The 23,500-nt window shown below is 42.3% G+C and overlaps 1 protein-coding gene across 3 annotated transcripts in view; it reads right to left on the bottom strand.

Annotated features, from left to right (window-relative positions):
• jarid2b (jumonji, AT rich interactive domain 2b) overlaps positions 1-23,500 on the bottom strand; it is a 103,211-nt gene that overhangs the window by 20,715 nt on the left and 58,996 nt on the right. For all 3 annotated transcript variants that reach the window (XM_046843935.1, XM_046843934.1, XM_046843936.1), the window contains exons 4-5: positions 10,720-10,889; positions 2,235-2,402 (exon numbers count right to left, since the gene is read on the bottom strand). In XM_046843935.1, coding sequence (XP_046699891.1) covers positions 2,235-2,402; positions 10,720-10,889 — 338 coding nt within the window. The remainder of the gene's footprint in view (positions 1-2,234; positions 2,403-10,719; positions 10,890-23,500) is intronic.

Raw genomic sequence — 23,500 nt, forward strand, 5'->3', positions numbered from 1 at the left:
GCATTCAGACGTCGCAGTCAAAGTTCTAACACACTAGAGGTGTGTGTCTCACCTTGGGAGATGACACGACAGCCGCCTCGATAAATGATTCACGATCCTATGACTAAAAGACACCTTGAAGTAGCCGATCGGATCGATTCCATACGAGATCGGATACGGAGCAATTATAGCGGCTGATTGCGCAACCTTTATTCCAGAGCTCTAGTTTGTTCATTTAGTTAGAAAAGTGAACGATTCTTTGGATTGTGCTTTTCTGTATTAAGAGCTCAATTGGTTGTGCTACAACAATGTCATGATTTAGTGAGGAGTTGCATAGTGGTTTAAGTTAATGCGATCAGCATAAACTAGAGAAAGGGGGCCACAAGGGGGTGCTGTCCAGTGCTGTCCAATCCATATTACCTGCTTGCAATTCAAATCACAGGGTATTCTATTCTATTCTTATTCTAGGACATAATTTGAAAGTCAAGAAGTGAACTTTTTGGAAGGCGTCTCTAAGTGCGTGATTTATAGCAGTCAGATATAAACCTGTATCGAAGTTGTCCAACACGGAAAAATTCTTCACGGTGGAGGACTTGTCCCCTCATGAACAAGACAACTGCTGTTTTTCTGTCTTATTAACTTATTAAGACGGGAGAAGAACGAAAGCATTAGGACCCATGCCATCATGTGGCCATCGATCTACCCTGTTCTTTTTTCTTTCTTTCTTTTAACAGATGCACAAAATACATCACCGTAGACATCAACCAATCAGAACGCGGCGTTTTACTCTACAATACAGAGCACCCCCAAAGGATCAAACTCCTGCCTACTCCAGTGACAGTAAAGCATACTGACGTTTGTGTACGTCGTGTGTGAGAAAGTGTGTGCGAGAGGCAAACCACCTTTTCCACTAAGTGCTGTTTTTATTGCTACTAAACACACCACGCGAAAAGAGGCATCTGCTACTGATAACGCGCTGGTGCAATTAAACAGACCTGTCAGCTCGGAGCATTCATTACTACTGACATGCCGGTACCTTCTTAACATGGAGCTTCATTAACACACCCTCCTGATGCGTACGTATACACACACACACACACACACACACACACACACACGTCAGCATGTAGTACTGAGGGTGGGAGAGCTGAGTGAGAAACCACACAGGTGTGAGAGAGATAAATAACAGAGACTGAGACAAAGAGACAGCATGTGTAAGGTGTGTGCACGTGAGTGTGTGCGTGTGTAGGAGGCGCTCAGGGGTGTGTGTCGAGCCTACAGCGCCCCTCTGCACAGCTGTCGGCTGAATACATTAACACCTTGTTACCGCTTTTCCCACTAAGTGATAATTGGAGAGGAGAGATGAAGCGTCGCGCCGCGCTCCCACGCGAGTTCCCCAGTCATCGCACGCACACACACACACATCTGTTAGTCTGTATTTCATCCTCAACATTCATACCGTTAAATGATTTTACATTTTTTTTGCTATCATTAGTTCTGTGCTTTTACATTCAGAACTCGAGTACCAAAAGGTCCAGTACCAAAGTATGAATTCGGTACCCAAAGCTAATAGCTAGAATCACTGCTCAATGATGAATGCAAGATCATATTAATGTGACAAGCAGCACCCTGAAAAACTGCTGATCCTATGTGGTGCTTGTAGGTGGAATTGAGAAATGACTTCCATTTTGGCACTGAATTAAGCTTTAGAGCACCACCATCATCATTATCACCAACATCATCACCATCATCATCATCATGGGCAAAATATGAAATCTCTTAAGACTGTTTGTTGCTTAGAGGAGCCCAAAGTGTTCTGACTAGGGTTGCAAAATCTCAGGAATTTTCCAGTTTGAAAACTTTCCATGGGAATTAACGGGAATAAACTGGGAATTCACAAAATTGCAGGTTAGCCTATAACTGGGAACTTAAATGTAGTTGGATTTTGGTTTAAACAACCAGATTGAACGCAATTTCAGTTGAACTTTTACCCTTCGCATTCATCACATGCACACTTACTGCAGGGCTACTGAGGCCACGCCCCCCTACATGCACTGTGCATTAATGAAATTTTGAATAATTCCCACAAATTACTGGTAAGTTTCCAACTTTTAATATTTCCAAAAATTCCCCAGATGAAGTTCCCGTCGAAAGTTTCTGGAATTTTACTGAACATTTTCCGGCCCTTTGCAACCCTATTTCTGACGTATCAAAGTAACACCTGTAAGCGACCACTCCCAGAGCTCTCGTCTCACCGTGTCCGTTGAGTTTGCCGGGTGGTTTGCCTTTCCGTGGTGTGGACTGGCAGGATGTGGATGCGACGCTGGGCGGCTTCTCTACCTCGCATTCCTCGTCGTCCTCCAGCTCGTCCTCATCCTGAGAGCTGCCAAAGTAGGCCATGTTATTGGGTAAAGCCGGGGAGCCTGGAGAGAGAAAAAGAGACGAGACAGACACACAGAGACTGTTAACTCAGAAACACCAAAACCTGAAGTTGAGAAAATTGTCTTCAAAATTACATCTAATCCCCAACAGACACCACACAGCAATTTGATTTTCTTATTAAAAGTGCACTTTGTTTAACTTGATCATATCACTCTCCTTTGACAATACTCTGTATTTCCTGTCAGTCCCAGTGAAAGTCTATCAGTCACAATATCAGTGACTGCAGAAGACTGTAGAAAGGACACAACTCAATCGCACACATGATATTTCTCACTCTCCTGTTTTGAATTGTTTATGATGATTTATAATCACACTCGATGACGGTTCCCCTTTTGAGTCTGGTTCCTCTCAAGGTTTCTTCCTCATACCATCTAAGGGAGTTTTTTCTCACCACAGTCACGCCCAGTCTTTTTATCAGGGATAAACACACATTCAGTTATATTCAAATGTTTTGTTCTATAATTCCGGCATTCTGCTAAGCTGCTTTGAGACAATGTCCACTATGAAAGGTGCTATAGAAATAAAGATGAATTGAGCAATAAAAAAAAGAGGTGCGTCACAGAAAAAAAAGAATCATTGAGTAAAAAAGCATGACCTATGTATCAGTTACAGCAAAATAAGGTGTGGCCTCTCTCATTCACAGCAAAAAGAGGCATTGCCCTGTATCAGATTAGCATAAAGAGAGGCGTGGCCTGTGTATAGTACTGCAAATAGAGGTGTGGGCTCAGAGTCAAAGCCAAAAAAAGAGGTGTGGCCTCTATCAGTTAAAGCAAAAAAAGAGGTGTGGCCTCAGAGTCAAAGCAAAAAAAGGGTGTGGCCTCAGAGTCAAAGTAAAAAAAAAAAAAGAGGTGTGGCCTCAAAATCAAAGCAAAAAAGAGGTGTGGCCACCATCAGTCACAGCCAAAAGGAGGTGTATTTTTAGAGTCACAGCCAAAAAGAGGCATGGCCTTTGTCTATCAGTTTTATTTTATTTAACATCAAAATATTAATCCCTTCACATTACATTCCTTCAGTTGACTGACGTAAATAAACCTTGTGCACTGGATTGTTGATGAGATACAGAGTTCAGTTGGAAAGACACCAGACTCACAATAGAAGGCTTTATAAACCACAAACACACGTGGCCTCGAAAACATCCGTCTTGCATTAGATCGTGGAAGCCGATCAAGCGCCCGGGCTACGACTAATTCTTCTCGTGCGCCGCTGTGCATTTCCATAACGAACATGCAATAAAACACTAGGCAGATCTCCCGAGCCGCTTCGGATCCTCTGCAGCGTCTCAGCGCTAACCGAATTACAGCGGGAATGAGACATTTCTCCCAGCATATGGACTGGCAGGTCTGGGGTCTGCTCGGCTAATTGGAGAGCGAAAGATGAGTTAAAGAGAGACAGAACGAGGGAGAAGGAGGGGGCTGAGAGACCATATGACGCTCCAGCTTACACTCCTGATTTTGGTGGGAGAAAATATAAAGGGGTCAAAACACTACGGCCTGCGTATGCATACTCAAATCTTATTGGCCAGAAGGTACTTTACACATCCGATCAGTAAACACACATTATGAGGTCTGAGAGATTCTCGTTAACCATCGGGACGAAGACAGAACACGCCTGTCTTTAAACACAAACATGCTAAAACTGAACAAGATCCTCGAATGCGAACTACGGTCCTGCTCGTTCAAACACTTCAAACAGAGCAGATCAAAAGTGCAGCCGCGGGAACGTTAGTGTGAGACTGTGCAGTGTCACGGCGTGGCCTCTAGAGGTCAGAAACCAGTCTGTGGGGATAAAGGTCACAGGTCACAGGAAACAAAGAGCTTATTGTAAAGCTCATGTTTTGGGAATAGAGACACAGCTTTAAATAAAGTGTTATTTATATACATGTTCTTTATTTAATATATATCATATATAATAATTATATCCCTTCAGAGGATATACTTATTAATATATTATATATAAATCTATTATATATTGATAATTTTTAATAATTAATATATTTTACATATTGAGAAAACGCATACATAGACCCACATTTATTATTATTTTTTGTAATATCAATGGCTGCAAAATAATAAGTCAGAATAACTGCTAGATTACAAAACAATAAATGTATTAAAATATCAATTCTAATTGTTGCTGTTTTTATTTTTATTAAGAAGAAGAAAATGCATTGCCTGTGGTAACTAAAGAAACGCCTAGATTTTAATGCTTTGTTTATAAGCAGCAAACTCGTTCAAATGCAAACACACACAAGATTTGGACAGTGAACGATGACAGATGAGTCCCAATTTGAAAACTGTATCTCTAACAGAAAAGCTTTTGTAGGATGTAGAAGAGAAGAGATGATGTTAGCAGACTCAAAGTCAGAAAGAACTCCAACTAGTGAAGAACATCTTTGCCATGTCTCTTGTAAAACTTGTCAAAGTATTTCAGCTGAATGTTTGGAGAAATTAAATGTCTGTATGCCCAGAGTGTGTGAAGCTGTTATTTATGCTAAAGGAGATTTTATTCAACTAAAATAAATTTGAGCATATGCACTTATTTATATGTTGCGTCAAAATCAATATTTAAACGATTCCCAGACCTGCTGCATATAAACACAAGGAAAATGTCTCTCGAATACAATAAAAGACGGTCTTTTGACATCCACTGTATGTTCTGTACTGAGCTTACACACACACACACACACACACACACACACACACACACACACACACACACACACACCACCTAAACTGTAACCAGATAAATAAATAAACAGAATAAAAAAAAAAAAAAAATCACCCACAATTGAGGCCTTGAGAAGAAACATAGTGACAATGAAAGTAATAATTTAAAATAAATAAATAATTAAATAAAAAGAATAAATAACATTTTTCCTTTCATTCTTCAATTCCCCAAAGCACAACATTCCAAAACTAGATTGCAGGAGTATTTTTCAAGGTGGGAGGTTTTTTTATTTCTGTTTTATTTTCTTGCTGTGACGTAACTGCAGCGTTCGTGTGCAGGAAACATAAATCAGATAAAATCTGATCTCGATCTCAGTCTCACCACAACGATCTTAACGCTGGCTTAAAAAAAAAAAAAGTTCAAAGTTACTCATATCAGGAGGACGCATCGTGTCTATGGAGAAGTGTGGATGGGGGAAAGAGGACGGGGGATGGGACACAAGGTATATCAGAAACCCTTGGAGAAGCGGTAGATCACTGTGGCTGAATAAAACACACTCTCTGACTATCTGATACTTTAAATGCCTCGTGCTCAATCGGCGGAGGGGGAAAAAAAAGAGAAAAGAAAAGAAAGAGACATGCAGGTGTGGAATGTGCTTAAGGATATATGACTCCTCTATAGATTTAATAGCAGGCTTTGAGCTTCTGAGTCAATACAATACCGCGTCTCAAGGGCTCGTTCCTCCAGGCTGTGTGTGTCGGTGGGGGGGTGCAGCGGTGATCTTAACCAGGCTCAGCAGCTGAGCACATCTGTATCGGCTTTTTACCTTTAACAAACGGCGTAATTCCTCAAAGCCTACAAACAAAAACCTGCAATCTGCAGCGAATAATCGTGCTAATTGAAGAAACTGCTGCTTTCACAACAAGCTCCTTCTCCGAGCAAGGTGAGAGGTCAAAGCCTCGAAGGCCAGACGTGTAGGCAAAGGGCAATATCGTCCCGTGATCACAAGACCACCTATGGGCATATCAGGCAGATTTATAGACGTGCCTTGCTCAGGCTTTGTTCGCTTGTTCGCCAGCTCGCTCGCTCCTCTCTGGCGCCGGCTGCGGCGCTGTCATCTCCGAGACGGAGTGGAAAATAAAAGCCAGGCCTTTCCCCGCGCTCCAATTACACACGCTTTCATATTGTCCTGGAGCTGACGCAAATCATAATTAAGGGCGAAGGCGTTCATTACGATTGTCAGTTTTAAACCGAGCGCAGACATAATTACAACCAAAAACCGTCTACTTATAGGCCTTGGTTTTTTTTTATGGGATAAAGAACGAGGGTGTGAGGTTCATGAACGGAAGCTAAAACGCAGCGCTCCGATCGGTCAAGACGGATTCTGCGCTTTTAATTAGGGCTAAGCCCAGGTTTCGAACGTGCCTCGCGGACTGAAGAGTGCTGACGGAGATCTGCTGCTGCCCTGCGTCTGAACTCTCACATCTATATATAAACTCTTAACATATGAAACCTGTTTGTGTGTGATTCGGGCAAAAAAACTAACCACTTCCAATTAAATCTGAATCCTGATCATGTGGACAATTAAGTTTTTATATAAAAAGAAATATATATATTTTCTCTCTTGGAAGTTGATTATATAGCGCATACAAATGTTACACACAAGCGGACACACTGTACAGACCAAAATATTGGGACACCCATCTTTTGTGCCTCCATCTTTGTGGTTCTTTCTCAAGCTTCTACCACAAAGTTAGAGGCTCACAACAGGATGAACTCTGAAGATCTGCTTTACATGGGTTGGAGTAGAAGATCTTGAGGTTTGACCTCAACCCTATTGAACAGCTTTGAGGTAAAAAATTGGAACACTGACTGAACCCCAGGCCACCCCACCTACATCGGAACCCGAGTTTACAAACTACAGTGGCTGAGAAGTTCGATACAAATTGACAAATCAGAAAACAAACGAACGAATCCGAACACAACAATTCAGACAAAGCGATTGTGTTTTCGAATTTGTTCTATAAAACTTTCGCATTTGTTTTCGAGTTTCGTTCGTTTCGCACTTCGCGGCCACAGTACAAATCTCTACAAGCGCACTCTGAAATCTAGTCTGATCTTCCCAAAAGAGTGGAGGTTGTTATAAGAGCGAATGGAGACTCGATGTGGTATGGAATGCTCATATGAGTCTTTACATCAGGTGTCCACAAACTTATTTCCATATTAGAGAAAATATCGCTGGGGTGGTAACACGATTAAATAAACAACAACCATATACCTTTAAAAGAAGATTTAAGTGGTAAAAGAATATATAATGTATGTAGATTAATATATATTGCACATTTTAATAAAAACGTTTCTGACCCTTTCACAAATCCCAAAAACTACACCGTAACACGACGGAGCCATGAAACGACGACTGAGCAGGAATGGAACTCAAAAAATCGGAGATAACAGAATGCCACAGAGCCAATTACACACCCGAGAACAGCAGGTTAAAGCGATCCCCTATCAGCCGGGGGTTAAAGGGCCACGGCCGCAGATGTCGGAGAGCGAAATCTACACACGCATCCTGTCACACCGGGGGAGGGGGTTACTTTTAATACCATCATCTCTACTGCAGAGTGAGGCAGGATTACGGATTAAATCTCCTCTAATTTACATTCCTGAATGTCTGCGAATCCATTAACCCAGTTTGCCCTCAGCCTTAGGACTTGCTGGGTAAATTCAATCAGCCTACACAAACGCGCACACACACACGGGCGCCTGAGGTATAACGGCACCTATCAACATGCCCAATTATATTGACATCGGCCATGTTTGTTCCTCAGCTGAGCTTTGACAGCACATCTACTCTCTCGAGCATGACTCGGCAATTTGACTAGCATTATACGATATTTTCAATTTCTTAGAACGAACGCATTTCCATTAGATTTGATGCAGAATCGAGCGCTTGCTCAAATGACCTATAGCTACCACTGAGGGTTACGTAAACATACGGCCACTCACTGTGTGTGTGTGTGTGTGTGCAAAAGCAGCGATAAAGCAGAATATACATCACTAACAAAGACCTCCTGGAAAAAGCCGTAAACTTATACACAACAACTCCCCAACACACACACACACACACACACACACACACACACACACACACACACACACACACACAGTTTGCTAATACTTGTGAGGACCTTCCACTTGCAATCATCAGTGTAGCTAAGTGATTCTGATTCGCACCCCAAATTTTACACCTAAATCGAATCCAAACTTCAATTTCAGCACCCGAAAAGGAATCTCATCTTTCCCAAAGGGACCCCCCCACACACACAAAAACAACCAGCCAACCAAGAAACAGGTTTACTTGGAAAGACGTGCCGAACGCACCTGATCTCCACCAGAATATAAAAACAAGTGCATACACAGGGCTATAAATACCCACCTGAGCTTAAATAAAGCAGTATAAAGGGATTTTGTGTGTGTGTCACATTACTGTACATTGCATCATAAATTAAAGCTTTCCCCCAGGAGATTAAAACCATTTCACGTTTAAGGACTAAAATTGGAGCTTGTCGCAGCAGGAGAATAAAACTCCACCGGTGCAGAAACCCTTCACAGCCGTTCCCTGTGCTTTCTGTGAATGATTACAGCGAGTCGTTAATCACAAACCTCAGTGCCTCACGTTTCTGTTGCTCACACACACACACACACACACACACACACACACACACACACACACACACACACACACACACACACAAAGCAATCTGACTAAACTGGCTTTTTTAGATGAAGCTAAAGCTCGGCTTGGATGTCAGCAATGACTGCGCTGCTGTACAAACGACCTTCTGACCTCGGCGGCCTTCACCAGGACGCCATTGATCTGTAGCACAAAAGGGGAAAATATTTACCCACCTTTCACACACTGGCTTTCTCTGAAAAATCAACAGTCGGAGAGCAAGAGATCAGAGTCAGTTCAGACACGCGCACACACACACGCTCACACACGCACACCTCTGCAGACTAAAACGAGAAGGATACAATACTAATTGGAGGCTTTCACACGCTGAAAACACTTTTGGCTTTAAAGCACAACCCTGTACGTGTTACACACCCTGCCTAAAAACACACTATTCTGCTGTAATTCTACTACAAACACACACGAGCTGTATGAAAATAGCATTAGAGCTGTACAAGATGTACGACAACACACACATGGCTATAAATAGTCAGCGACCAAGTGGGCAGCACGTCCGTGTTTGTGTGCATGTTGAGCAAAAGTACAGGCACAGGACTGTGTGAGCGAGAGACAGTGAACATGGAGACGCCTTGAGCAGACCTCACAGCGGTTTAGTCTGGACTCTACTATAACAGCTTACTCAATTATGACAAACACACACAAGAGAGGCGCACACGCAAACCGAGACACACACCCACACAGACGGACGGCTAGACGGGCAGACAGAAAGACATAAATACAGAGAAAGGGAAAGACAGACAGAGATACACAGGCAAACACATGAAAAAAAGAGACAGACACAGACAGATATTTTATTTATATATATATATATATATATATATATATATATATATATATATATATATATATATATATATATATATATATATATATATAGAGCCAGAGAGAGAGTCAGAAAAAGGCCAGACAGCAAAAGACAAAGACAGTCAGAATGAGACATACAGACAAAGAAAAGACAGACACAAACAGACAGAGGTACATACACACAGACAAAAGGAAAAGCTGTATGCAGAATCAGAGACAGACAGACAGACAGAAACATACAGTGAAATGCAGAGGCAGATATCCATTCAAACAGATGGACAGAAAGACATGAATACAGACACAGAATGAATTGGGAAGACAGACACAGAAACAGAGTTAGAGACAAAATTACCAAAAGATAAAGACAGATGTAAGAGACAGACAAAGAAAAAAGAAAAGAGACAGACAAAGAAAAGAGTAAGAGACAGACAAAGTAAGAGACAGACAAAGAAGACAGAAACATAGACCAGGAAACAGAGAGACAAGACAGGCCTAGAGAGACAGCTCAACGGATGAAGAAAAAGAGGCAGACAGACAGACATTTATGTACAGTTTACCTTTATGTCTCTTTCTCACACACACACGCTGATTAGCCAGCCTCCTGGGCTGACAGACAGATCAAATGTGTTTGTGCGTAAGAGGGTGTGTTTGTGTGTGTGTGTGTGTGTGTGTGTGTGTGTGTGTGTTTGTGTTGGCCCAGCCTCTCTCATTTAGAAGTGCATTATGAAAATGCATTTGATACAGAGAAGAGCTGCCAAACAGCCCTCTGTCACTTTTATGGTCATGTGATGAAGTGTGATGAGCATGCAAGAGTGGTCTGAGCCTCTGGAGCTCTTTGTGTATCTGGGGGAATCTGTGTCGGAATGTCTGCGTGCGCACGAGTGTGTGTCTGTCTGTATATGACTTTTTAGACAAATGTTAACCAGTCTGGGTTAACAGCCGTACCTAATATGACTATTGGACCCAAATAAAAGAGCTGGACAAAAAAAAACTGGAATTCCATATAGGCCTTAAAACCTAGTTCTTATTATCAGATTAAATACAATAGATGTTAAATGTTGAAATCATACCTCGAAGGCAGAGGAACGTGAGGAAGTCCTCGGTCTTGGGCTTGCGTCTGGAGAGGTCGGTGATTTGCGTGGCTGGTGTGGGCAGGGACGGGTCGGCCATCTTCACCGGAGTGCTGCTGGGAGAGTTGGGCTGAGACTGAGCGAATTTCCTCTGAGCCTGAAGTCTGGGTCTGAGGAAGACGAAGAAACACACTTAAAAAATGACAGTAATAAATGATTGCAAACTCACACCATACGAGAAAAACATTTCAATTATACACTTCCTTACACACTTATATTCTTGATGTAAGCCACGCCTCCTTCATTAAAACAGATAGCACACCCCTACAATAAGTCGCATACACTAAAGACACACCCCTTCGCTGAGTGATATACACTCAAGCCATACTTCCTGCTTTGAGACTGGCAGGGTATAGAAACTCCTCCTTTACTGAGTGACATAGATTAAGGCCACACCTCCTTTTTCAAGACTGACAGGTATAAAATCTGTCTCAGTTATACAGCTGAGCAATTATTGGTTAAGGGCCTTGTTCAAGGGCCCAGCAGTAGCAGCTTGGTGGTGCTCGGCCTTCCGATCAGAAGTCCAACATCCTAACCTCTGAGTTAGCACTTAACTTCCCTGAACTACCACTTCATTTTAAACATACACTAAAGCTACGCTTAATGCTTTCAGACTGAAAAACACAGCAGCACTACCGCCTTCATTACTGTGCGATGTACACTAGAGAGACACCCCCTTTTTCTGAGAGCTCCACCTGCTTTAATGACCGACAGACATTAGAGCCACACCCTTTTACTGAGACTGACAGGAAGAGAAGCTCCACCTCCTTCACTAAAACAGACAGGGACAGTGAAGTTTCCTCTTTCATTGAGTGTCACACATCATTTTTCAAGATTGACAGGAAGAGAAGCTCCACCTCCTTTATTGAGGGACAATCCCCAGAGCCACTCCAATCTCCAGACCTTTTTTGAGCAACAGGTACCCCCAGGCAATGCCCCTTTCAGCTGCACCCAGGCTTTCTTTATTGAAAATAACTGTCCCTCAGTCAAGACTGGGCGTGGCCTGAGACTGACACAGCTTCAAATTCATTTCAGATATAGTTTCTCGTGATGATTCCGATTTAGAATCAAACATTAAAAATGTATAAATAAATAAAATAGTGTGTATGCCAGACAAAGGAATAAAAATGCCCATCTCTGTGGGTAATATTTCTCTTGATAACGTCCTTGTAATTAAGCTAGCATAAAGTAAATTTAATTTAACAAAACAGAGACCCAGAGAAGGAAATGGACAGATAGAATGAGAAAAAAAAAAAAAAAAGTCAGAGTCAGAGTCAGAGAGAGCGAGCGAGACTACATGGATTACACATACACCCAGCCTTTATGGTCAACAAATCCCCCTCTTAAGCGACGCGTCTCAAATAACGCAACAGAGGGCTATAAAATCCTCTAGAAAAAAACTAAAGCGTGACTCTCACTCTTACTGAGACTAATTCAGTCAATCTGGATCAGATAGGCATGGCCCGGGCCACGGCGCCGCTCTGTATAATTATTATCCAAAAAGTGTCCGAGTGGAAAGAGAATGGCCGAGGGTGCTGGTTTTTCTCCAGAGCAGCACCTGCCAGCTGCGGTCCGGCCGTCTCGTAATTACTGAATCCCGATTCGTGTCACAGCCCTGAAATGTAATTAAGTTTCTCGGTTAAACGCCGTTGAGGCGTCTGCTGCAGCTGACTGGTGATAAGAAGTACAAAGGATGCATCAAATTGCACGCGGACTTTTAAAGCTCGGAGCTTTGATTTTTCTCAACCCTCGGCTCTTTAATCCCCCCCAATTTTTTTATTTTAAGATTAGAAACTCGCTGGTCACGTTAGCGAATATGTGGAAAAAGTTATACATGCCGTGCTTCTCGAGGACACTCTGGATTTCATGTCATGTGGAAATGCTAACAGAGTCTAGTTTAAGGCATAAACATGTAACGCCGGGTTCGCACTGTACGATTTTGCCTACGATTTGGTCGATTTTGCAAATCCTAAAAGATCCCTGTAATCTGAGACTAAAATCTGTAGTGTTTGATCGCAGGTTTGTTTACAGACAGCTGGCGGGAAAATGTTATTCCTACGATGAAACTGCGTCAGGGTCGAAAGATTTCAGACTCTTTCCTTCGGTGGGTCTTCTCGTACCATGACCGCCGAACCGAGAGCCAATAGGAGCGCCGATCCTGACGATGCAAACCTACTAGGCGACAACTTTAAATCACCTCGGCGAAAAATGTGGAAACGAGTCACTACCGCAAGAAGAAAACACGTTGAGTTGTCGAGAGAAAAGGAGTGTTTGTGTAGTATATTATTATTATTAATGCAGGTCATGCATGTTTGTACAGTCTGACACGCGGAATTAGACATACGAATGTGTAAAAAAGGGAGATCCAGAAAATCTGATCCAGAAAAATAGCAAATATTTGACTTTATATTGAGCTCTAAATATAATAATGCGCAGATGCATGTTTCATTAAATGTGCATAATCATAACAAACGTGTTGAATAAAGTCAAGCTTATGAAGATCCGCTACCACACAAAACAAACAAACGCTGCTGCTCAGGCAAATTCTTCACACGCCACACTATTACCACGCTATAAATAAATTGTCAACCGAGACCAAGTAAGACAGTGATGACAACCTCTACGCATCATAGATGCAGTAACTGGTTGAAAAAGTGGGGGAAAATTTATTCAGATTCAAAAATGGAGCATTTAGATATAAAAATGCTTCCCTTCACTATGTGAGATATGGTAAAGGAACAGATACCACCCTCATAATTGATCATAATACACTTTAGCCATGTTTCCTTCTTTAAGAAATGTCTTAGACGACAACTTTTGCAGTAAATAGTACAAAATGGTATCCAATTCAACTATCTGCATAGCTATACTAAACAAATTGATCAATTTACATTTATATTTATGGCGTTCGGGAGATGCCCTTATCCAGAGCGACTTACATGTATCTTGAGCAGTTGAGGATTAAAGGGCCTTGGTCAGTAGCTCAACAACGGCAGCTTGGTAGTGCTGGGATTTGAACTCGCAATTATTTGATCAGAAGTCCAAAATCTCAAGCGCTGAGCTAAAAATACACCACGGCATCCGATCACAGCGCGTCACATAACTGTATTATAAAAGCTAGACTAGCTAGGCTAATGTAAATTCGCTAATGATGCGATATGATTTGATTAAATCTCACAAGCAACTAGGGCTAGCAATATGCCAAAAACGTTCAAAACGTCTGTTTGATCGATTCACGAAAAATTTAATAAAAAAAAAAAAAAGACAATAAAATTTCATTCTGAAATTAAATTCTGAATTCTGGAATTTTCTTTGTTGATTCATTCTGGAAGATTCCTTCATATGTATTTTCTGAACAACTAGAAAAAGTTTCGTGTTTTTAAGTGTATCGCAGCTCGTTAACGTGTTTTATGGGGTTTTTAAACAAGTTTTTTTTTCCGTTTAGCAGGAAAGCGTGTGAACTTCATGACTGAAGTATCAGTCGTGTCTCGATTAGCAGTTTCCAAAACCATCTGGTTGAGCAACGTATTTGAGAAACGTAGTGGAGTTGCCATAAATAAAATGTTGTGTGTAAATAAATGTCAAACAAATTCTCAAGTGAACGATTTGGAAAAAAAGTGTTATATTGCGATTACTGTGGCGAAATAAAGGGTTTCATGAGTCCACTTGATTCGGTTATCAAGGAAATTGCACACATTAGTGATGCTGAAATGTGTAGTTTGTAAAACTATAAAGGTCTTTGCATTAATGTAAACCATTTTTCTCCAAGGTACAGTTGAATTAAATAAAACGATACCAAAAAGCATATAAAATCGTCACAAAAATAATATATTTGAAACAGTTTGTCCAGGCAAACGGAACGTCCTGACGTTTTTCTGCTGAAGTAGCTGTCCCAACTCATAACTATCTCTGTCAGACCACCTCATTATCATAGAAATACCGAAAGGTTTACACCTTAGCTTTGGCCTTCACTCAGATCATTGATTAAATCATGAGCAAATGGTCACCAACACGGCAGGAAACGGAGACGAGGCAATACCTTGGCCCTTTGTTTTATAGAAAGGAGCATTAAAAGCTTGCAAACCTCCATGCAGCACTTTTGTTTTAAAATCATCATGTAGAACATACATACATACATATATATATATATATATATATATGCGCATGTACAGTTCACAATACAGAAGAATTTAATAAAATTCCTACAGAGACAACAATTTTACTTTTCACACTTTTCCCCTCCCCTTAACTAAATATAATGCATGATTGCTAGAACGTTCTAAATAAAAACACACTGATATGTTCGTGCCGTGTATATTTGCGCGGGCGTTTTTCTTTCAGCTCCATTTCATCATTGCGCTGTCGATAGCTGCCCTCGGCTCTTAGAGCACGTGCCAAACAAACGCGGGGGGGGGTGATAAAAAGATCAAACATCATCTCCTGCTGTACAAATTAATCTCACATTCAATCAGACGCCTGTTAGCGCGATTTCTCAGCCGGCGCAACAGCTTTGACACGGCAGAGACGCCGTCGCTAATCAATTCTGACTAGCGTCGTTCTTTTACCAGATGCATCAATTCGGGCTTTCGGGCTCTGCTCCCCTGCCGCGTCGACGGCATGAAGAGAAGGTGTTCGGATTTCATCTCACCAGAACGAATATCTGGGTAAAGAGACAAAGCGTTCCTGCAGAAAGCTGCACTCGTGGGCCGTGTCGAATCGCGTCGATTGGCGACTGATGGAAAACGTGTTACTCGAGTGTGAATCGGCGAGCGAACGTGCCGAGAGGGAGACCGTGCCTGGTTTAGGCAGAAGCCGTGCGTGCATCCTGCGTGTTAATGAACAGCCCTGGTGTTCCAACCCGGCCCTTTACAATATAAAGTGTCACATGATATGCTTGAGTGGCAGGAGTGAAATCTACACTCGCGCCGAAGGAAAGAAAATAAATCGACCTGTGAATTTAAACATCAGAGAACAGCATGAAATATTCAAAGGCCATTTCCAGCGCTGGCGGAAAATGAGAAGAATGTGCCGCTGTAAACTTGCTGCTCTCGGTGAAACATGGCCCCGCTTTGATGAGCGAGCGTACGACTAAATGACAGTAAATAACAGAAAATAGAGAGAGAGGAGAAGTAAGAGCCAGAGACAGAGGGAGATAAAGAGTATCTGTGATCCCTAATGGAGAATATGATGGGAACAGGGGAGGGGAAAGAGGAACTACTGGGAATATATCAAAGAAGTGCATATCTGGATCAATACTCGCAGCTTATTAGATATTCCATGATACAGTACATCGTCTCACAGCACACGGACATGAAATCCTTTATCAAGGTTCGTTCCAAGATGTTGATTAATTATCTATAACTGCAGCTTGGACGACACTTTAAACAGCAGCGACTGTGTGAAGCCACTAGACACAGTTTAGAATAATATACTTTTAGGGTATAAAAGGGAATAATATACTTTTTCTAATAATCAATTGCTTCTATAGTACAGTTTATAGAATTGTTTCTACAGACTTGTGTCACAGAAACTCCACAAATGCGTCTTGTATCCCAATGACTTAGTGAGGAGAAAGTGAATTTTTAAAACCTTTTTTTTTTTTGGAAAGGAGTCTCCAGTGTGATTCGGAAAATCGCAAGTCGAACCCTTCTAGCTCTGAGACTACAGACAGACAGATATTGAGATTTAATGATATTATTCGTTTATACAATAATCTTTTTTTTTTTAATTGGACAACCGCAGAAAGTCTCACATTTACATTTATGGCATTTGGCAGACATCCCTATCCAGAGCAAATTAAAATGATCAGTTCCACACCAATTACATTTACATAACTGATCGATTGAGGTTTAAGGGCCAGGCTTAAGGGCCCAGCAATGGCGGCTTGATGGTGCTGGGATTTGTTCTCATAACCTTCCAACCCAAATTAGAATGCATTAACCATTGAGCTCCCACTTTCCGTGGTTGAGCTTGCCTCACAAACTGAACCAGGTCAAAGATGGATGGAGATAGAGAGCACAAGACTGGGAGAGAAAGAGAAATAGAGAGAGAACGAATTTTGTGACCGCAAACACCCATGCTTTCTTTTGCACGGCTTCATTTATGATACGCCATCCCTGACCGAGCTGTACCACCACGCACACACAGCTCTTTATTCCGCCGTCTATCACCTGCTGGATGCCAAATTCCTCCAGACTATTACTTTACTGTGAAAAATCCACTTGCACTTTGCTCTAGTCGGAACACCTAAACACAGCAGGGCGTCGTGAGCCTCGGGCGCGGCGCTGACCAGCACAAATTAAAGTCAAAACATGCCGAGGAATTCAGCAAGAGACAACCGAAAACCATGCGCAGAGACTCCATGCAGCTGATAATGGAGGCCTTGCTTCATTCACTCAGCTGCCTTGTTATAAAGGCGACAGAGAGGACGAGCAAGAGAGGGGGAGTGAGAGAGCAAGAGGGAGTGATAGCGCGAGCGAGAGAGACGCTCACAGCCATGCAGGTTGGATAAGTAAAGAATCCTGGGCTGTTGACAGACACTGGAATGTGGACAAATGGCGAAGAGCGAACAGAAATCTTCCCTGGGGACAAAGCCAGCAGCTATTTTTCACAAGAGATTACACAGCGACTGACAGTTCATCACAATGTCGGAGACGTTTTTGGGGAAATCGAGCTGAGCTGCAAGAGCAAGCCAACACACACACACACAAACACTTCAAAACAAATCACCCCCACAAGCCCGGGCCAGAGGCCAAGAGCCTTAATAAAATATCACCCATCTCAAAACCATTTAAGACTGCAATTCACGGAGGTTTAAAATCGAATTTAAGCACCACGTTCAAGAGCGAATGTACTATGGATACGTTTATATTTTTTTTCTTCCAGGGACATCAAAGGAGCCGAGCTTTAAACCCATCCAAAGCTATTAAATAAAACGAAACCATGTTCAAGTCGCAATGGTGAGGGTCCGCAAGGCAGGAACCGGTCATTGGATTTAGTCGAATTCAACTTCTACCAACTTTATCTGTCGTGATTGTGCAATGATCAAACGCATAAAACTGACATTTCCTTGTCCTGGAAATGAAATTAAGCCAATTGTACACAAATCTCACTTACACTGGAGGTCTAAGAGTAGCAAAGTCAATAAAAGCTTACCAAAAACGCAGCACGTTTTCCTGCAATTCTTCCGAAAAAGTGTCTGCATGAAAAATGACGCGTTCGCGCATTATCCAAAATCTGATATTTTAAAGGTATTACTCATAGGGCTGTGTATTGGCATGAATCGGGCGATACAGGAGCCGCGATACGATACGTTGTTATACATCGCAATACAGTAAGCAAGGCGATATATTGGGTTAATTTAGGACCAGGATATCATTTTAGGAAAGCGGTCATTAAGAACACACCACCATATGCAAACCTCAGCAAAAAAAAAAAACAATGTAACCAGTCCACAATGGGATTTGCATTAATCAGTCCCTGTGACTTTCAACGTTATTGGACCACCTTTTTTTTTTTTTACAATTTTTTCATCCTCCATTACAAGCACTATGAGGGGGCTATAAAAACGATTATGGGTATAACGTTTTGTTTTTCATGCGGGAAAATGTAAAATTTGATATATAAAATTTTTTATATATCGATATTGCGTTATTTGGAGAACCGGTAAAGTATCACCGAACAAAATATCATGATACTCGCGTGTATCTTTTTACACCCTAACTATTCAATTGGAAAGAATTCTTACTGTCCATAAATAAAGAAAGAACTGCATCAGGGCATTTTCTGTGAGAGTTAACGCTTATGGTGTTTAGTCAAGTAAACAAGTCATATGTGGTCAAATCGCAGTAAAGTGGTGAGTAAACGGCCAATCATTCAGCAACCCGGAGTGGCTGGGTGATAGACAGAAATAGAGAATTGAGCAAGCAAGCACCTGCAGAGACACCGCAGGAGGAGGGATTTCCCAGTGACGTCCCAGTCTGACCTCTGACCACGTCTACGAGACTCAAAAGCTGAGCAGGCACAGTGTATTCGAAGCAGATGGAGCAAGAAACCCAGCGGCTTCAAACCGAAGCTCGGAAAAGCTATGAGACCAGAGATTTGTAAGAAGGTATGCAGCAGTATGAGGGCACACTGCTGGTCAGTTTACAACTGAGGGATTAGCGCAAATGACTCGACATGGGCCTGAAATGCAGGAGCCATGCAGGAGCACTGCTTATTTACCCAATACTCTTCGCAAGGAGTTGATCAAGCCTTTTTTTTTTTCTCTGGCAGTGTTTAGAAGGCTCATGAATTGGTCAGCAGATGGCGAGTCGGCACCGACGAGAAGCCGCCAGGGAACGCTGCTAGAGTGCGACGGAGACGGAGCTCTGTAAACACGGTAATAAATCAGACTACGAAAAAGGAGCGTGCACTCTCTTCTTGACCACATCCTCTTCTGCTCTTCTCTATCACCCACTCGGCTCCAGGGTGGAACCAAGGGAGCCGACGACTGAACTCCTCTAGACGGCCTGTCTTCCGCTGGAGCTTTTCTCTCCCTTCCATCCTGAGCTAGAGATCCTGAAACCCAATAACCCCATCGAGCTTCCTGCCCTGTGCTCCTTAATGGGGCAGATAGTGGCTCTCACAATGGAGAGAGTTTAATGGGAGGCCAGGGTTATGCATTATTCAACACTGATAAAAACCCACAATAGGCTGAGATCATCACGAGGAAGGGAGGGGCACCGATCCCCTTACCCTGACGCGCCAATCGGTCCTGGAAAAAGCAGACCGGGTTGTGGGGTAAAGAAAGCAGAGGAGAATGACAGCACTGGGTAAAAGACAGCAGAGAAACAACGAAAGAAAGCAGAGGGAGCGCTTGGTCTTATCTTTACACCAGAGAAATGGAAACAAAGGAGCTCTGCAAGCATACACATGCCGTTTTTTACCACCACGCTATCTTGCCTTGGTGAGGCTGAAAAAGTAACACCTTATCAGAAGGATAAGATATGGGGTTAGAGGGCTAATGGAGCTCTCTGGAGTTCTGAAGAGCTGGCCAAGATTCCAAAGTGGGGAGGGGGGGGCGTGAAACGGAACAAGTAGCATTCTGGTCTCTCATTCCGACAATGAAAAAAAATCTAACAAGAAAATTGTGAGGTGGATGAGCATCTACAGAGGAGGTGATGGAGGGGAGGGATTACCACAGGATGTCCCTATTCATCCTGCTCTAATCTCCTTTACCTCAGGCTTCAAAGTGCTGCCGCTCTGATGTTCCTACACGTGTTGCTCTTCTGCATCACGAGAGGAGCGAAAAGCAGGAGTTCGTCCCCGCCGGAAAACTACAGCTGTGCGGTCTGGTCTCGCTCGGCTCGGAACGTAGGCTCAGAGGGGGAGGAAATGCTTTCATAACCTTTGCGTTACCTCGGTTTATAAGCAACAGCTGCTGTGATCTGCGGTTTCCCCCCCCCCAAAGCTAGTACACTGCAAGCACTGGTGTTCATCACTAGCCGACACATGCACAATCCCATACCTTTAAATACGAACGTGGGGAAACTTAAGACTGGAAACTTTCCATGGGAATTAACAGGAATATAAACTGGGAATTTACAAAATTGCAGGTTAGTCGATAGCAGGGAACTTGAATGTAGCTGAATAAAAAAGTCTTGAAGGATAATCTCGGTTAAAACAACCAGATTTAATTACATTTCGGTTGAATTTCTACCCCGCAGATTCATCAACCGCAGGGCCTGAGGAATATTGAAGCTACAGCTCTGCATTTGAGTCCAAAGATTATATTCAGGCAGTTAATCTGACATGCTAAGTGTAAGCTAGCACTAGTTCATTGGCATTTTATGAGGCTAGCTAGCTCAAACTGTGACGCTCTTTTCTTTCTTCTACCTTCTGCTAGCCACTTTTATGTTATCATACAGAAATACATTAATGGTCAAAATTGAAAGTTTTTGAAACATCATCTATAATTATTCAACTTACAATTAAATCAGTCAGACATGGCATTTTTCTAAACTCTGCATCAGTTTGCATGCATGTCAGCTTATGACCAAACTAACATTTGTTTGCATATGATGCAGTTTAGATACATTGCCCCAAATTTCTTTTTAATTCCCATACATTCCCGGTAAGTTTCCATCTTAAAATATTTCAAAAATTCCCCAGATGAAGTTCCCAATGGAATTTTTTGGACATTTCAACGCTTGATTTGATTGGTTCTTACCAAAACGGGTTAAAACGCGATTCCGAACAAAAACGAACCGTCAATTGAAGGGGTCACATACAGGTCCTGGCAAAAGACCTGAAAATCTGAGGTAATGTAATGTCACATGCAGGACAAACGCAAAGTACTCCAGCATGTTCGTGGTGAACGCTGGTTGAGAAGAGCATGAGACGAGTAGGGAGGGCTTCTGCAAACAAAAGCTCGGCTTAGGCACCATGAGTAAACAGTGTGACCCTTCCAGTCCTGCCCCCAGGATATCAAAGCATTCCTTATCGGCAGGAGTCGCTCCTAATCTCAGCGGCAGACGAGAGGAGCAGGGGTGAGTCTCGGAGGGAGGGAGAGCGAGATGAATGACTGGAGCGAGTAGATGGATGATGAGATGAAGAGAGGGCAGGCTCTGATAGACCCTAGGGGGTAAAGCTATTCGAGGTTCAGAGACGAAGTCTTGGCATTAGCTTAAATTTAACATTTTCTTTTCTCAGGGTTAACATGAGCACCCCCCCTCCTAAAATTAACACGGCTCATGTGTCCATCTGAGGGGTAAACTGCACATCTGTACCACGTCAGTCATTATCATGGTCAAAACGTGCAAGCTTTGGGAAGTAAATGATTGCTGAAAAATAGATCAGGGATCTCAAATCCTCCTGGCATGGATCAGCAAAACAGCTTTCAATTTGCAGCATATACAGTAAGAGCCTGAGAAGAGAAAAAGCCTTTTTTGTACGGTTAATATGACACTAGCTTTGCGTCGGCATGCATTTAAATACGCATCACCACCACATCCGTGGGAAGACAGGACATTTGTTTACACACGATACGCAACGAACTGGAGAAGAGAAAAAAAAAAGACAACGATGTCTTCAAGCGATCAGAGAGACAAATTTTGTTCGCAGCTACTGGCTGATGTTCTCAGCCTAGTTTGCTGCCTCTCATTTTCTCAGTCTTTCTTTTTTCGTTTTCTTCCTCCTTTTCCCCGCTTAAAGCTAAACAGCTCCAGATGGGCCACATGTTCATGATAAACTCTCCCTGTAGTGTCTGCCAGTGCTGAGCAGCTGGCTCACAGGAACACAAAACACAGCCAGCAAAGCGCGTGCACAGCAATCCAGCAGTCCGGGGGTACCAAAAAAAAGCAATGAAGAACAAATACTTCGTCGATTTTTCTGGTATCGGTACTTTCCTTCACTATTTCACAACTTTCGCACATTAAATTATTTTTAATTTCAATTACTTTTAATTTCATTATCTAATTTCAAACCAGCCTCGGCACATTAGCTTTAATCTATTTGGTGACATGATCGATATTATTTCTTCTCATTCCCATCCCATTATCCTATTTGTTATTGAAATAGCCACGCAATGTACCACTGGTGTATCATTTCCTGACATGTGCTAGCATACAAAGCTAACAACAAGCGAGGCAGAAGGCAACAAGAAGTCTGCGGTTAACGTGGATGAGACAGAGGGAGTCAGTGATGTAAACATGACTGAAAACAGACACATTCCTGATCACATGATAATTTTTTTCTCCATTTGTGTTCTATATGGTGGTTGTTCAGCCTGAATACATTCATTAGGTACATTTGAAATTGATGTGAGGTCCAGTTTCCAATAAAACCTGAGTATAACTTTTGCAATCTCCGATTCGGGAATCTTCAGATCATTTGACCGGGTCAAGAAAGGTTGACAACCTGGAACCCTCAGCAAGGTCCAAAACATTGTATTTGGACATTCAAGTCCCCATGGCATTATCTTAGATCAGTTAGGCCACCAGAGCATTGAAACCAGTCAGAAAAAAGTAAATAACAATACACCAGGTCAGAAGCAATAACCCAAACTCAAAATAAGGTCAAGTACGTTATTATATGCTCCCTGATGATTTTGTACCTGGTTCTCTACTAGATAATAAATGAATGCCAAACACAGACTCCAAAAAAAACACTGAATAAAACTATTTACGCGATACATACAACAGAACAAAATGATCAGGATAAACAAAGCCGTGAGTGATGTTTGCAAACACAAACCCGACCCTAATTCCTGTATCGAACGAAGCACTGAAAGTAGAAGCTGAGACGGAGGAACCCAAGACAGACATTTATTGCTGGTGCAGTAATGACAAGCCAGAAAGCAAGGCTGACCTCCTGCTTGGAAATAAATAAGTGCGACTTTAACACCGTTCCCCAAGGAGAAGCCGAGTGTGGATGCTTAATGTAAACACAGCTGCCAGAGCTGAAGTGTTTATTGCTTTTCTGTCCGTTTGAGCAAGCAAGACCCACTAGAGATGACCCCATTTTTCTGACCCCTTACTTCCCATCCTCCTCCCATTGCAACATACTAGGACGTTGGGGACGGGAGCAGAAAGATCACCCATGCCAGGCAAAAACTGAGGGGTCTCGCATACTTTTGTTGGTAAAATACTGTATATGAATGAGTTCTTAAAGATTGGGGAAAAAGGTAATTAAGTAACTATTTAGTAATGACATGGAATGATTGATCTAGGGGTTTGTTTGG

This window comes from Silurus meridionalis, chromosome 29 (assembly GCF_014805685.1).
Source record: "Silurus meridionalis isolate SWU-2019-XX chromosome 29, ASM1480568v1, whole genome shotgun sequence".
Lineage (NCBI taxonomy): Eukaryota > Metazoa > Chordata > Actinopteri > Siluriformes > Siluridae > Silurus > Silurus meridionalis.